This window comes from Denticeps clupeoides, unplaced genomic scaffold (genome assembly GCF_900700375.1).
Source record: "Denticeps clupeoides unplaced genomic scaffold, fDenClu1.1, whole genome shotgun sequence".
Classification (NCBI taxonomy): Eukaryota; Metazoa; Chordata; class Actinopteri; order Clupeiformes; family Denticipitidae; genus Denticeps; species Denticeps clupeoides.
Genome location: NW_021629766.1, coordinates 20,901 through 37,187, shown reverse-complemented (window position 1 = coordinate 37,187; position 16,287 = coordinate 20,901). Strand labels below are relative to the sequence as shown.

The 16,287-nt window shown below is 41.2% G+C and overlaps 1 protein-coding gene across 1 annotated transcript; it reads left to right on the top strand.

The window, feature by feature from the left end:
- The first annotated feature begins 6,685 nt into the window (after window positions 1–6,685).
- On the top strand, window positions 6,686–9,889 carry LOC114773668 (radial spoke head protein 6 homolog A-like). The gene is made up of 8 exons (XM_028965902.1): window positions 6,686–6,754; window positions 6,825–6,951; window positions 7,030–7,147; window positions 7,212–7,465; window positions 7,711–7,873; window positions 8,553–8,608; window positions 8,809–8,864; window positions 9,805–9,889. The coding sequence occupies exons 1-4, from the start codon at window positions 6,686–6,688 to the stop codon at window positions 7,390–7,392; spliced, it is 495 nt and encodes a 164-aa protein (XP_028821735.1). The 3' UTR covers window positions 7,393–7,465; window positions 7,711–7,873; window positions 8,553–8,608; window positions 8,809–8,864; window positions 9,805–9,889.
- Window positions 9,890–16,287: the final 6,398 nt, after the last annotated feature.

Genomic DNA, 16,287 nt, shown 5'->3' with positions numbered 1-16,287 from the left:
TAAATAGAAATTATAGTTTGTTAACATTTCTGTGCGGCATATCTTCTGAAAACCAAAGATGAGACACCTTTGGAGAACGGTTTGTTCATAAAACATTGTTACGATTAGTTTTTGTGTGGCATATCATCTGAAAACCATAGATGAGACACCTTTGGAGAAAGGTTTGTTCATAAATCAGCATTATGATTAGTTTTATTTTGGCATGGAAAAGTCTGTTTGTGTGTGTGTGTGTGCGAACAGGTTATGTCCTGTGTCAATGGTGTGATGCTTCCTACATACCATTATGTGATGTATCTTTTGGAAAATGACTGATGGGATACCATATTCAGTACGTATATTAACAGTGTTTGCATTGTATTAAAATTAGTATTGTGTTTAGTATGTGTTTAACACTGAAACAATAGGTTGAGTAAATCCTTGAGTGAAAAACAAGGTTTCTGTTTTAAAAGATAGTCTAAGGGTGTGTGAACTGTGGGTCTGTGTCATTGATATGAGGGGTTCGTAAACCACCAACAATGGTCATTTTTGCAAACATCAGTTTCAAGCGAGCACTAAATAGTAGTTGGTTATCTGCTGGGTGGTGAAGATCTTGTTACTGCCAATGAGGAGCGGTCACAAGCTGGGATGGTTTCAGAAGAAATTAACATTGTTAATAAATGTAGGATTTTTTTTTTTCTGAAAAGAATCTTGAAAAAAATATTTCATGTTCATAAATATATCAGTTTGTTAAACAAAAGTCTGTGTATGGTTCAACTAAATAAAAATTAGAGTTTATTAACGTTTTGTGTGTCATATCATCTGAAAACCATAAATGAAATACCTAGTTTATTAGTTTATTATTAGTTTATTATTATTTTAATAAATTATTTTAGCAAGGAAAAGAAAAAGTATGTTGTGTGGGTGTGTGTGTGTGTGTGTGTGTGTGTGTCAATCATACAAATAGTAAATATACGAACAGTGAAGCCCTTCAGCATAAGAAGGTTAAAAAAATAACTGAAACTTTAAATTCTTGATATTATAGCCCTAAAAGTCACAACCCCCCTCTCTAAAAATCACACCTCTTGATACGATTTTAGAAAATATGAAATTGTTAACATGAGAAATTTATTTGAAGTTACTTGATAATAATAATAAAAAATCATGTCTAAAATATATATATGTCTGATGTGAACTACAACAACTACAAAAAGTGGTTAGAAGTGTGTAGGTATATTTTTCAATATTAAATGTTAGGTTTATCTGTCAGTCTAACATTTACTAAACAAAGAGAAGAAAGACACAAAGCATTTGAGTCCATTTTACTTGCAAGGAGAGCGAATGGAAGTCACGCCTTACAACAGGCCTCCAAAAGCTCAGGCGTCCTTCATCGCATCTCCTTCTTTTATTTGGTAGGTTCATTAGGGTTCACATAAAATCACACCATATTAGTTAATAATTGTGTATTACACGTAGTCTTATGAATTGATCTTGGGTCGAGTCATGGTGACATGGTGACATGTTCATCTTCGTCTGTAGATTCTTCAGGTGATTGGACTCTGGTTCATCATAGTCTGCTTGTTGTTGGTCCTCAGGTCGCGGTCATGCTGTCCTGCAAGCTTAAAACCTTTGCTCTGAGATTTGTTAATGATTAAGAGTTGTCAGTAATATTCCAAGGATTAATACATATTCGTGCTTAAAGGATATGAATAAAAGAAGTAATTACATGATAACATATATACATTTTTCCAACAATTATCATTACATAATCCAAAATGGAAAAAAAAAACATGATTAAAAAGAATTGTGGTTTTCAACGTTTTAAAGTAGGATTTGAGAGTTTTTTTTTCATGTTCATAAATATATCAGTTTGATAAACAGAAGTCTGTGTGTGGTTCAATTAAATAGAAATTATAGTTTGTTAACGTTTCTGTGAGAAAGGTTTGTTAATAAAACAGTGTTATGATTAGTTTTATTTTAGCAAGAAAAAGAAAAAGTCTGTGTGTGTGTGTGTGTGTGTGTGTGTGTGTGTGTGTGTGTGTGTGCGTGCGTGCCAGTGATGTGATGCCTCCTACATACCATTGTGTTATGTATCTTTTGGAAAAACGACTGAATGTGTTGTATATTTAAAATAAGTATTGTGTATTGTGTTTTTCTTTAACTAGAAATCCTTTTAAACCATATATCATTAAAATATGGTTTTAAAAATAGTCTAAGTGTGTGTGTGTGTGTGTGTGTGTGTGTGTGTGTCAATATGAGACTCTGCAAGGTGTCGGGGAAGAATGTGAGATGAAACCGGGAAGGGAAGTGCGGTGGGGAAAGGGATGGCTTTGGGAGAAATGGGGTCATAAGCCATTAGCAATGGCCATAGTTGTAAACAAGTGATAAGACATCTGTTTTAAAAGTTAGTCTAAGTGTATATGACATCTGTAATGTGACACAAGGGAGAGAGCGATAGACTGGGGCGAGAAGGTGCTGTGATGCTTCCTACATACAAAATGGGATTCTACCATATTCAGTCAGTATATGAATAGCGTATGCGTTTGTATTTTTAAAATAAGTTTGTGTAAGTATTGTGTTTAAACGTGTTAAACACTGAAACAGTAGGTTGAGTAAAACCATACACTTAAAAATAAGGTTTCTGTTTTAAAAGTAGAGGTATACCGGTTTATGACCTCTCCCACAACAGCCATAGTTTGTAAACTAGTGATATGACATCTGTTTTTTTAAAAGCTTGTATAAGTGATTATATGACATCTAAGACTGTGAGAGGATGCGCTGGGTGTCCAAGGGTGAGAGAGGGGAGAGGGAAGGAGGTCATAAATTACGCGCTGGGTGTCCGGTGGAGAAGGGGAGAAGGTAGAAGGGTAGGTGGTCATAAATCATGCGCTTTTTCCTTATGCTGATATGTCATCAATCATTTTTGACATAAAGTATATTTTAATCACTACTTATACAGATACATATTTATGTTATTTTTTTGTGATGCTATTACCTTCTGCTTCTGTCACTTTCTGCCGTGACAAGTGCAATTTCCCACTTGTGGGACTAATAAAGGTTTATCTTATCTTATCTTGCACTGGGACTGCTGTACAGGACCTCAATTTCGTCGTGCTGTAGTACTAAGTATGATTGTGCAATGACAATAACGTCTTTAAACTTAAATTTTCTCTGGCATTAGATTGAACAATGAAAGTCTCAGAAACGTCAATTTGCACATGTCAATAAATGTTTTTGTTCGGACTCAATCGATTAAAAGTGATTAGTCACTAATAGGGCTTGCCATGATGCATATTTAAAACTATTTTCAATTTGTTACTTTTAAAAGCTATTTAAAATACAGAGACTTTTCCCGTCCACGTCGAATGGTGTAATATCATGCAAGTTAAAGGGAATAAATTGGATAATGAATCCAATGAGTGGATGCAAATTTTTCGACCAATGGTCTCCATGGCAACAGGTCAGTAACGGTCAGTCCGATTAATCAACGTGCTCCACTTCCACAACTCTGGTCGACCCGAAGCGGTTTACCTGCGCCAACAAAGCGAGACTGCGATTTGTTCTGGAACTGTCTCTGGAACGTACTCAGCTCTTAGTGATGGCACACAGCTTCACGGTTAGAACTCTGTCAGGTTCTACAAGTGAAAGTGAAGTGATTGTCATTGTGAAACACCGCAGCACAGCACACGGTGACACGGTGAAACGTGTCCTCTGTATTTAACCGTCACCCTTGGTGAGCAGTGGGCACCATGACAGGCGCCCGGGGAGCAGATTGTGGGGACCGTGCTTTGAACCAGGGGACCTTGGTGGTTCGGCATCCACACCTGCAACCTTCCGATTACGGGGCCACACTTGGACCGTGTCGCCATATCGTATTACAGCTAAAAAACTCAATGTTGCAGGTGAGAACTTAAACAGACCAATCAGGACATGAGAAGAATCATGTCTAGCTGCCCTAAATAGATATTTCATACAAGACACAGTTAGAAATGATGATGAGCACTTTATTACACCGTGTCATATTTACAATTACGGCATTTGGCAGAGCGACTTACAACGTGCTTTCAAGTTACCATTGATGAAGAGATCAATTCCGGTTCACTAGGACCCCAACTATGAATACAATCTTTTTATTCATTCTGTTGTAGATTCTGTACACAAGTTTGACAAGAAGAAGGTTACAAGTTCATCTAAATATTCTCTAAAGAAGTACTGGAGGCTCGGAGTATACCAGGTGCAGTGCGAGGTGTAATAAGGGCTGTGAGGTAGGATGGTGCTACTCCATGTTTGGCTTTGTAGGCCAGCATCAGTATTTAGAACCTGATGCGTGCAGCTACTGGGAGCCGGTGGAGGGAACGTAGCAGAGGGGCGGTGTGGAGAACTTGGGAAGGTTGAACATCAGTCGTGCTGCTTCGTCCTGTATGAGTTGTAGAGGTCGGATGGTACATAGAGGTAGATTCTTGTTTACTGCCACTTTCACTTTTTAATCATTATTATTGGTGTGTTTTACACTTGGCCAACACACTCGCGTCTGAACCAGAAGAGCACCAAGTTCCAGGTTCAAACCCCACTTACTACCATCGTGTCCCTCTGTCCCCAGGGGGACTGTCCCCGTCACTACTGAATGTAAATGTGTTGTTACGGAACACGTAAAATAATATAGTTGTATATAATCCAAGTGAAATATAGTACATGGTGAACTATACAACATGGTTTTTAATGTTTGTCTTGTGTTTTGGACGTGTGAAGCTCAAGAAAGTCAAAGGAGATTTCATTTATCTTTTCTATATAGATTCTTTATTTGCATTTTGTAATAACGCTCATGTTACGCTCGCCTTTGCGATGTCCGCATAGCTGCGTCCTGTTCACCAGCCTCCCAGATCAACCTGGACAGCCTGGTTCTTGTACTGTTTTCTTTTCTCCACGTCTCCTTGTGAAGCTTCTCGAAGATGCTCCAGTGCTGCTCTCATGTACGCGGTCTGCACGAGTTGCCCACACAGTTCCTTCTCCCTTCTGAGGAGGACCTTCAGGGTTTCCTCAATCTCCTGCCTCTTGCTTGTATTGTTTAAGTCCTGGAAACGTTTTTCCAGTTCGTTCCTGGTAGATGTTTCTTCAAGGAGCACTTTTTCAAGTTCTTCTCGTGCTCTGTGCTCATGGTCACGTTCGGCTGTCATCATCTCGAGTTCCTTTTTCATTTGCTGGAGCGTCTCCTCGTGGAGACTGTCTTTGCTCTCCAGCTGATGACGGAACTTTGTCTCTGTCTCCAGGAGAAGCCTCTCTGCCTCTTTCCTGCTTTCTCTTTTTGCTTCAAGCTCTTTTTCAGCTTTCTCTCTCCTGCTCTGCTCATCTGTCATTTGACTTCTCAGCGTTTCCTGCTCCTTCTTCTCGTTCTGCAGCGTCTCTTCATAAAGAGCCTGCATGCTCCCCAGCTGCGTATGGAGCTGTGTCTCCATCTCCATCTGCTTTCCAGTTTCTCTCACGTTACAGAAACGCCTTTCTGCTTCTTCTCTGTTGTGTCTCTCCACGTTCAGCTGTGCTTCAAGCTCCTCACATTGCAGCCGTTCCAGATCTTGTTCTTCTCTCAGTCTTTCTTTTACTTCATTCTCAGCCTCCTGGATGGCAATTTGCCTCAGCTCTTCACGCCAAGCCAGGCTGTTCTGTGTCGTGTCACGAATAGCCATCTCCAGATTATTATTAGAGGCCATGAACATCTCCTCCACTTCTTTACGATGACCGGGATCCCTTTCCAGGAATGTCTCCGTCACCGCCTCGAGTGTGCCGAGCTGTTCCCCGAACACCTCAACCTGACCCATCTGAGCTGATTTCAGATCGGTCATTTTGGGCTCAACGGAAACGTCCTTCTTGAAGAAGCGACGCTTGGTCCACCTAACAAACTTCTTCCACGCCTTCCACGCCTTCATTTCTCTACCTCTATACTGAACTCTCGTAAATCTGAAATGATTAAGCTCTTCACGGCTCACCTCTTAAATAGAGCGAAGCTGATGATGTCACTTTTTTTTCAGCCAATCAGATGGAGGAACAAGATCTTAAGAACATTGTGATTGGCTGGTTTCACTCAGCTGATTACGCTACAGAACAAGAGCTCAGAAACATTGTGATTGGCTGAAAAAAACTATATCAGCCAATCACATTAATTCTGGGCTCTTGTTCTTGCTGAAAAAAAAGTGCCTCTCTGGACAGTGAATCAGGAGGAAACCCACACCGAGACAGAAGAACATGTAAACTCCACACACACAAGGTGCTGTCAACGCTATTTGTCCCAAATCAAATTACTGCCACTTTCACTTTTTAATCATTATTATTGGTGTGTTTTACACTTGGCTAACACGCTCGCGTCTGAACCGGAAGAGCACAAAGTTCCAGGTTCAAACCCCACTTACTACCATCGTGTCCCTGAGCGGGACGCTTAACCCTGACTGTGTCCCCAGGGCATACCTGTCAAGTATCCCGTTTTGGCCCGTTCTTTCCCGCCGTCCTCCCGTATTAGTATTTTCCCGTAAATCTCCCGTATTTTAATCTGCGTTATTTAAAAAAAATAATCTGAGTTGTGTCGCTAATGTCGCGATAAGTGCCGCCTGCAGTAGCTACTACAGGTACTGAAGGTGGCAGTTCTCGCGAGATTAGCGCCTGAGGTCAGATGACGAGATGATGAGTGACGACGCGGGAAAAAAGAAGAAGAAACAGACAGATGATGGACGCCAGGACAGAGAAGGGAAGGCGCTCCTGGGTGCACCACGTCCCGCACATCCTGACTCAGGTCCGTCCTTCGTATTTAACCGTCACCTCGGACCTTCTAGAACCCGCCGCTGATACTGCGGTTCGTCCAAGGCCGCTGCGTGTGGGTGAACCCGGCGGAGAAACCGGCGGCGGAACCTGATGAAGATGAAGAGGAGGAGGAGGAGCCGGAACGGGAGGAAGGACCCGCCATCTTCACCCCGCTGTCTGAAGACGCAGGTGAGCGTGCGAGATGCCGCCGGTCCGCCTCCTCCTCCGTAACCACGGTAACGCGCCACGTTTCTGCGTTTGGTGTAGAAATCGACCGGCTGCCACCGTGGAGCTCCCGGCTGTCCTCCGCCCTCGTCCCCCGCTTCGCCGTGGCCTACGTCCGCTCCAACCTGTGGCCGGGAGCCCACGCCTACGCCCGCGGAAGGTAAGACCCGCCACCGCCGGCCGGGGGCGTCGCCCGTCATCACCGCGTCCCGGTCTCCCCGCAGGAAGTTCGAGAACGTTTACATCGGCTGGGGCGTGAAGAGCGACGCGGCCTTCTCGCCGGCGCTGCCCCCCGACCCCCAGCGCGAGTTCCCCGGCGGGCCGGAGGTGACCGAGGAGGCGGACCCCACGCCGCAGGAGGAGCGGGCGCTGAGGGCCGCGGCGGAGGACGAGGACGAAGACTGACGTTCACATGAAAACTTTTATTAGCGACCGAAACACAAGATTGACGTTCATGCCGAAGTTTAGTTAACGCACGGTAAATAAACGGTGAAGACACACGAGACACATGACACTGTAACACATTTCTGTAGTTTTCACAGCATTATTACTGTATAATGAACAAATCCGTACTGTAGAACCTGTATACAGCATGTTGCTGTAGATTTGCAAAGCATCATGGTTTAAATTCCTGGGCGGCTGTTGTTTTACAGTAAAACCATATTGCGGTATATCATAATACAATAATTTTGAGCGGGAATTTTCATATTTCTCATCTTTCAGTTATTCGGAACACAGAAATCATATTTCTAGGATATATTTCATGAAGCCAGAGGATGACCCAGCGTTTTTAATTTTACATCCTCAATATTAAGAAATGAAGTACTGATGGCCAGCTTCGCATTATTTTCATGAAAGAAGATCCTCGTCCTTTGACTTCAGAAAGGTAAATCAACTCAATGTTTTTTGCTACAGTACGTGTATTAGCTTAACCTAGTGTAGTGGTCCTTCTTCTGCGTTGTGTAATTTTTTTATTTCTTTTCTTGAACCGTAATTGACGAGCTGACACCCAAGAAATTTTTCGTGCAAAGTGTATTCTGTATAAAAGCAAGGTCACGCCAGAACATCGCGTCACAACTCGCGTCTCTCTGCACCTCTCTCTCTCACAGCTCATGCCATGTGTCTAAGAGGACTAAACCGGGTCTCCAACCCACTAACCCACGGGCACGGCCGCATCCAACCACTTTTCGGGGGTGATCAAAGTTTTAGAACCCACATAACTTTTTATAATAATCATAAATTGAACAAACAAAAATACAGAAACATATTTGACATAACCAGAAACATTAACACATTTTAACATTCTACAATTAAACAAACACCCGGATTATCATTATAATTCCCTTACCCACATCAGAATACAGGTAAACAAAATAAAAGTCTTTAGAAAATAAGAAAATAAAAGACACAAAAAAAGAAGAAATACATTTATAAATCTAGTGTAACCATTTAACTCCGGCACACTAGCACTAATTTAGCTAAATGTTAATTTTTTCAAGTATTGCTTGTCGGTCTTTTAGCTAGCTACAGCTAATTAGCTTGACATTCGTCTTCTCCTTTGCTAGCGACCGTTGGTATTGTCAACGGTAACCGACCTAGGCGACACAGGACACTGCAACAGGTAAGACGCCGCATATCTTCTGAGCTCCAAAATAATTATACATTATTATGTGCTATCTGGTCTCGTAAGTCTGGTTCAGGGGAAGCATCACATGATAGATGTTTACTTGCAATTGTGTGCACTTATGCCTGTAGTGTTGCTTCTTGGTCTGTTAGCTAGCTACAGCTAATTAGCTTGACAATTGTTTTCTTCTTCGCTAGCAACCGTTGGTATTGTCAACGGAAACCGACCTAGGCGACACAGGACACTGCAACAGGTAAGACGCTGCATTTTTGGACTTCGATCATCTAACCTGAGGACACAGGAGTGTCATTTCCAACTAGTGAATACATTTTGACACATTATTGATTTTGGCTTTACATGTTTAAGTCTGTCACATACTTTTTTTTCAGGATATGAATCTGTAGCAAACACCAGCCAAACAGTCAGTTCAACTACATACTGTAATCAGTATGTCTTTCAAATGCAAAGAATGATATTTCTTTGCAGGGACAATCCTCAGTTATATTATAAATAACCAATTTGTTATTTTTATATTTTTACCCATATATTGGTACTTGCTGATCCATTAGTGTAATACATCAACAGATCTGTTCCTTTCCTGTTGTGAGAACAAGAGCTTTACTGGAGTGTATTGCTCTAACATTCTTGAAATTAAATTGCCCATAGGTGTGAGCGTGAATGTTTGTATGCATCTGTATGTCATCTTTGTAATCGCCAACTTGTCCAGGGTGTACCCTGCCTCTTTCCCAATGACAGCTAGAAATGGCTCCAGCTCTTCTGTGATGTTTAAGGAGACACTGGAAAATGTATGGATAAATACAGATACATTTTGAGATGCACTACAAAGCTACAAATTTGCTGTGAAGGATATCTGAAACCAACATTTGTCCTCAACACTCTGGTGGAACAATTTTCTGCTTTAGCACTGCCAATATATTTCCCCTATATGTTGAATATGGGTCCGGACAGCTGCTGAGTAGTGAAACAAAGTAGAAAATAGTTCTGCATTCTATGGTATATTAGAGAATCGGAAGTAGCTCAAAGTATTCACAAAATTACAAGTGTGAGAGGTTAATGTACCAAACTTCAATAATTTATTACCCTCACATGGATCAGCAAATATCACTATATTGGACCAAATCTTTGTAAGTTTTTTCTCCTGGGGTAATATATGGCATCTTATGAATTTACAGATTTATTGTCAGGATAAATCCTGAGCAAAGCAAGTGTTCTTCCAAGGTCCAGCTGAGCAGAAGGACTGGCAGGATGGTGCAACGAAAAAAATGAATCCCTCAATCCACACGTGGCATCGTTTATCAGAGGCTTTATCGAGTATGACTGGCAGAACAATTGATATCAGGTGAGACTGTTAATTTATATTTATTTAAACTTTGCAGAAATAAAATACTCTACAGCAGGGATAGACAACCTTGATCCTCCAGGGCCGCTATCCTGCTAGTTTTACAACTATTCTACCCACTGATTGACTGAACACACCTGATCCAGGCATTCAGAAGCTGTAAGTGCAGTGATGGTTGGAAAATGAGCAGGAGGACCGTGGCCCTCAAGGACCAGGGTTGGCTACACTTATTCACTGTACAGGGCAGTGTCTTACAGATGCCCTCTTGTTTGTGTGTTTCTATATGTAAAACTGTGCATGTGTGTGTAGTGTATTTTACTAGGCTACTGCACCTTCATGTAGTAATAGAAACATTTCCAAACGTTTCCAATGGGAAGTAGGGAGTCTCAAAAAATTGTCATAGAGCCAATAGTGTGGATTAATGCTGCCTTTGCATTTCTACTCTACATTAGTAACTAATGCCTCTTTGTCCTTCCACTTCAGGGAAGAAGATTACAGCCCTAGAAGACATATTCAGTATAGGAAGAAACGGCGCAGGAATCATATATGTCATTGGGACCAGTAAAGTCAGTCTTGAACAGTTTATTGGTTGAATATTGAAATGTTTTCGTACAAATGCATTTTTCTACAATTCTTCTTTTAACTGAACATTTTACTTACTTGGAATTTTTGTATTTGTAAAAAACAAACAAACAAAAAACAAAACCTGAAATATGTGACAGTTGTCTATATGGTGATGCTTTTGTGTGTTTTATTGTTAATTTTATTATATTATCAATTAACTTTACAGGATACAGTGACTGCACATACAAACCTGAAATATGTGATAGTTGTCTATATGGTGATGCTTTTGTGTGTTTTATTGTTAATTTTATTATATTATCAATTAACTTTACAGGATACAGTGACTGCACATACAAACCTGAAATATGTGATAGTTGTCTATATGGTGATTCTTTTGTGTGTTTTATTGTTAATTTTATTATATTATCAATTAACTTTACAGGATACAGTGACTGCACATACAAACCTGAAATATGTGATAGTTGTCTATATGGTGATGCTTTTGTGTGTTTTATTGTTAATTTTATTATATTATCAATTAACTTTACAGGATACAGTGACTGCACATACAAACCAATGTCTGAAAAGGGAAATGTAAAAAGTACAAAAAAGTATTTTGTTTTAATTATCTCTATAAGCATTGAAGTGTTACAAAATAATTCTTGGCCTTGGTGTTTAAATTGGTTTACCTGAAGAGAAAGGGTTGTTTGGGAAAATAAGTGTTTTTTACAAAGTAAAACTTTTTGTAAACTGCTTTAAAAAAATAAATGAAATGTTTTGCGACAAAAAACGCATCTTCATTGTATTGTATGCTATAATTTTTATTTTATAACAATATTTTATAAATTACTTATTATAACAAATAATGCAGTCATGCATATTGCAGTAGCCTAATATGTGCTGTAATGAAATATACAGCACTTTATTACTGTGATTGCAAATACAGTCTGTGCTTACTACTGTAACAATGATTACAGTATTCAGATCATTGCTGTAATAACAATTACAGTATTTTGTAGGTACTGTGATTCAATTTACAGTAAGCATACTGTAGAATGTTCTACAGCAACTTACTTGCTAAAAGCTGCCAGCTAGTTTCTGTAGATTTCACATTATCCTTGTTACAGTGTACAACACAGCAGCGTTTTAAATAAAGTTCTGAAATTAAAATCCAGCCTGGTCATTATTCCGGGGGGTCCGGTCCTAACGCAGGTCCGTCTCCTCGTCCCGCACCGTCTTTTTAATCCGGAGCAGCCGGCTGGTTCCAGGACTGAACCCCATCGTGGTGAAGGAGGTCTTCAACCGGCTCCTCGGCACCCAGCACAGTAAGCTGGCGTTTCATCCTGCTGTCCCCAGCATCTTCTGTGCAGCTCGGCGCTGAGATGTGTGTGTTCCTGCAGGTGAAGGCAGCTCCTCCATGTCTCCGCTGACCCCCGGCGAGCTGCTCATCGCCCTCCACAACATCGACTCCACCAAGTGCGACAACGTTTCCAGGACTTAAACAATACAAGCAAGAGGCATGAGATTGAGGAAACCCTGAAGGTCCTCCTCAGAAGGGAGAAGGAACTGTGTGGGCAACTCGAGCAGACAGCGGACATGAGAGCAGCACTGGAGCATCTTCGAGAAGCTTCACAAGGAGACGTGGAGAAAAGAAAACAGTACAAGGACCAGGCTGTCCAGGTTGATCTGGGAGGCTGGTGAACAGGACGCAGCTATGCGGACATCGCAAAGGCGAGCGTAACATGAGCGTTATTACAAAATGCAAATACGCCAAATAAAGAATCTATATAGAAAAGATGAATGAAATCTCCTTTGACTTTCTTGAGCTTCACACGTCCAAAACACAAGACAAACATTAAAAACCATGTTGTATAGTTCACCATGTACTATATTTCACTTGGATTATATACAACTATATTATTTTACGTGTTCCGTAACAACACATTTACATTCAGTAGTGACGGGGACAGTCCCCCTGGGGACAGAGGGACACGATGGGGTTTGAACCTGGAACTTGGTGCTCTTCTGGTTCAGACGCGAGTGTGTTGGCCAAGTGTAAAACACACCAATAATAATGATTAAAAAGTGAAAGTGGCAGTAAACATGAATCTACCTCTATGTACCATCCGACCTCTACAACTCATACAGGACGAAGCAGCACGACTGATGTTCAACCTTCCCAAGTTCTCCACACCGCCCCTCTGCTACGTTCCCTCCACCGGCTCCCAGTAGCTGCACGCATCAGGTTCTAAATACTGATGCTGGCCTACAAAGCCAAACATGGAGTAGCACCATCCTACCTCACAGCCCTTATTACACCTCGCACTGCACCTCGTATACTCCGAGCCTCCAGTACTGCTCGCCTGGTCCCTCCATCTCTGAAGGTAAAAGGAAGACGCTCATCTAGACCCTTCTCCGTCTTGGCCCCTCGGTGGTGGAATGAACTTCCAGCTCAGTCACTGAGCACCTTCACACGGCAGCTCAAGACCTTCCTCTTTAGAGAAGATTTAGATGAACTTGTAACCTTCTTCTCGTCTGACTTCTGTATAGAAACTAGAACAGAGTGAATAAAAAGATTGTATTCATAGTTGGGGGTCCTAGTGAACCGGAATTGATCTCTTCATCCATGGTAACTTGAAAGCACGTTGTAAGTGGCTCTGGATACGGCCGTCTGCCAAATGCCTTAAATGTAAATAATGAATAAGTTCGGCTTTATAAAAAAAGGAGGCCGCTTACATTTACATTTAAGGCGTTTGGCAGACGTCCTTAACCAGAGCGACTTACAACTTGCTTCCATGTTACCATGGATGAAGTGGTCAGTTCTGGTTCACTAGGACCCCCAACTATGAATACAATCTTTTTATTCACTCTGTTCTAGTTTCTATACAGAAGTCAGACGAGAAGAAGGTTACAAGTTCATCTAAATCTTCTCTAAAGAGGAAGGTCTTGAGCTGCCGTTTGAAGGTGCTCAGTGACTGAGCTGTTCTGACCTAAAGGGGAAGTTCATTCCACAACCGAGGGGCCAAGACGGAGAAGAGTCTAGATGAGTGGAAAGCTGACCTGATTGTGTTGAAGATGAGGGTCATCATCTCCTTGCTGTTCCTGCTGTTCTCCACATTTAGAGCTCTTTCTCTGAACCAGAGCAACCCTCTAAATACAAAAAAAGAAATTCCTGTGCAGGACATCAACGCTGAGCTGCAGTACCTGAGGAACATGGTCCACTACCTGCGGGACACGATGCTGGCTCAGGAAGTCCAGTTGGAGAACGTGAAGACCAACCTAAAGGACCCTGAAGACATGGCGCTGGATCTGAGGCTGGATTTCAAAGTTCTGGAGAGAGAAAACGCTGGTAATCTTCTAAATGTGCAATATTAATTCAACAACACTGAGACCAGTATGAACATCATTCACAGACTTTAATGTTGGTATTTAGCTCATTTACATTTACATTATTTAGCTCAAGATGTGGAGATAAAGACCATGAAGGATGAAGTGGAGAACATGAAGAAGGAGAATGCAGGTGCATGAATGACATTTGACAAATATTATAGTGTAAAATATACTATACAAATAGTATTATTTAATCACACATAGTATTAATTCCATGTAATTACTGTATAAATAACATAAACAGTGAATTGTTATTCATTGGTTATGATTAGTTTAGGTTAGAATAACAGTACATTAATTCAATTCTCTACATGTAATAGAGTGCATGAGTAGATATAATTTAGAATAACAGACATCTGTATTATTTTGTATATAAGCGCAAGATGCTGTCCTGTCCGACGTACAGAAAGACCTGGAGAATCTGAAGATGGAAAATGCAGGTAATGCAGAACAGACAGTCCAACGTTCACATCCAAGCTGCTTACAAGAGTGACCATTTAATTTTTTACAGTAATTCTGAGCATGGGAACAATCAGCGACATCTCATCAATATACATTGTTATACATCCATACACACAGTCATGTACATTCATATACCGCCATAAACTATTATATACAGCCATATAAATTAACTGTTATATGCAACCATAATCATCCATAAATTATTATATACCGCCATAAACTGCCATATACAGCCATATAAATTTACTGTTATATGCAACCATCCTGTCATAAAAACTCTTTAATCTCCTATAGAAATAAGCCATACCATAATCTACCATAAAGTACTGAATTATTCCTTCATTATTGCAGCACTTGTGGCAGAGCTGACGGCTCTAAAGATCCAAATGGATGACAATGAGCAGAACGTGGAGAACCTGACTCATCAGAATGCAGGTGCTGGATTGAAATGATCTCTAATCATATTTTCTTGGTGAAGATTTGGCTCATTTTTTGTGTTCCACCTACATCAGAACAAGCAGCAGAGCTGAAAGCTGTCAAGAACCAAGTAGAAGATCTGCAGCAGAAGAACTCAGGTATCATGTGATGAACTGTGGTTTTAATATTTTCTGCTCTGAATGCAGAGATTGGAGGACTGAAGACCAGACTAACATCAGTGGAGACCAAAGTGGAGAAACTGAATAACATGAATGCAGGTAAATGACATTATTATTGCTATATACTGAATACATATTGTAATCGTGATGAAAGATCTGTCTATTTGTACATGATGAGTATTGGGTCATATCCTTAAATATGATGTGCCTTTTATTTGGGATATAAGTTACTTTCTAGTCATCATTCTATGCAAATCAATAGAATTACTTACATATCAGATGATTATGTTTTTGTCTTTTTGTAAAGTTGAATATCAGCAGTGATGTTTTTTTGGTTCTGTTCCACTTTACAGGAGGCAAAGTGGCCTTTTCAGCAGCTTTGACATTTAATACTGAGTATGTACAAGCAGGACCTTCCGAACTGAACTTGGTCTTCAGGAACATCATCACCAATGTTGGAAACGCCTACAGCAGTAATACAGGTGCTCAGCATCTTCTCATAGTCATGGTGTCAGTGGGAGTCACATTCTTTAAACACCTCAGTGCCAGCCTCTTAACGCACTTTGTGAAAGTGAAGTGACTGTCCTTGTGAAACACCACACACGGTGTGGCTCAGGTTTAAAGGCTTAAACCATCACCGTTGGTGAGGAGCGGGCAGCCATGTTCATCTTCTCTGCATCAGCTCGTTTTGCTCCTTACTGGCCCGTGACTGGTTGGCTCGGCCTGTAGAATTGAGCCTCTTTGTCTTTGGACTGGAAGGCGGAGTCCCTGGCGTCCACCAGGGTTTGTGGTTCGGTCTGGTGATGAACAGGGACTGATAGTCTCCTGTTTAACCTGACAGGTGCATCATGGTAGTAGATCTGACTGTAGTGAATTTTTCTGTATGGTTCTGCAGGGTTCTTCACCGCTCCAGTGAAGGGCGTTTACTTCTTCAGGTTCACCGTGGCGGACATCCTCTCATCGCGCACCATGTACACAGCGCTGTACAGGAACCAGCAGAGGATCATGTTGCTGGGGGAGTACGACATGGACCACCACGTCTCCTACCTGGTCGGCGGCGTGACTCTGCAGCTGGAGGCGGGAGACTGGAAACCAGCGACTTTACAACGATGAGAGTAATCACTGCATCTTCAGCGGATTCCTGCTCTTCACCCTGTGAAATGGTGATAATCATCACTTGGTCTGATGCCTAATAAAGTCCTGGCTTACATCATACGCCATTTGGCTTTAAAACAAATAAATCTGGAGAAATATCTAATAAAGCAAATACTTGTTTTACAGCACAGTTAGTCTTAATGTTCGAT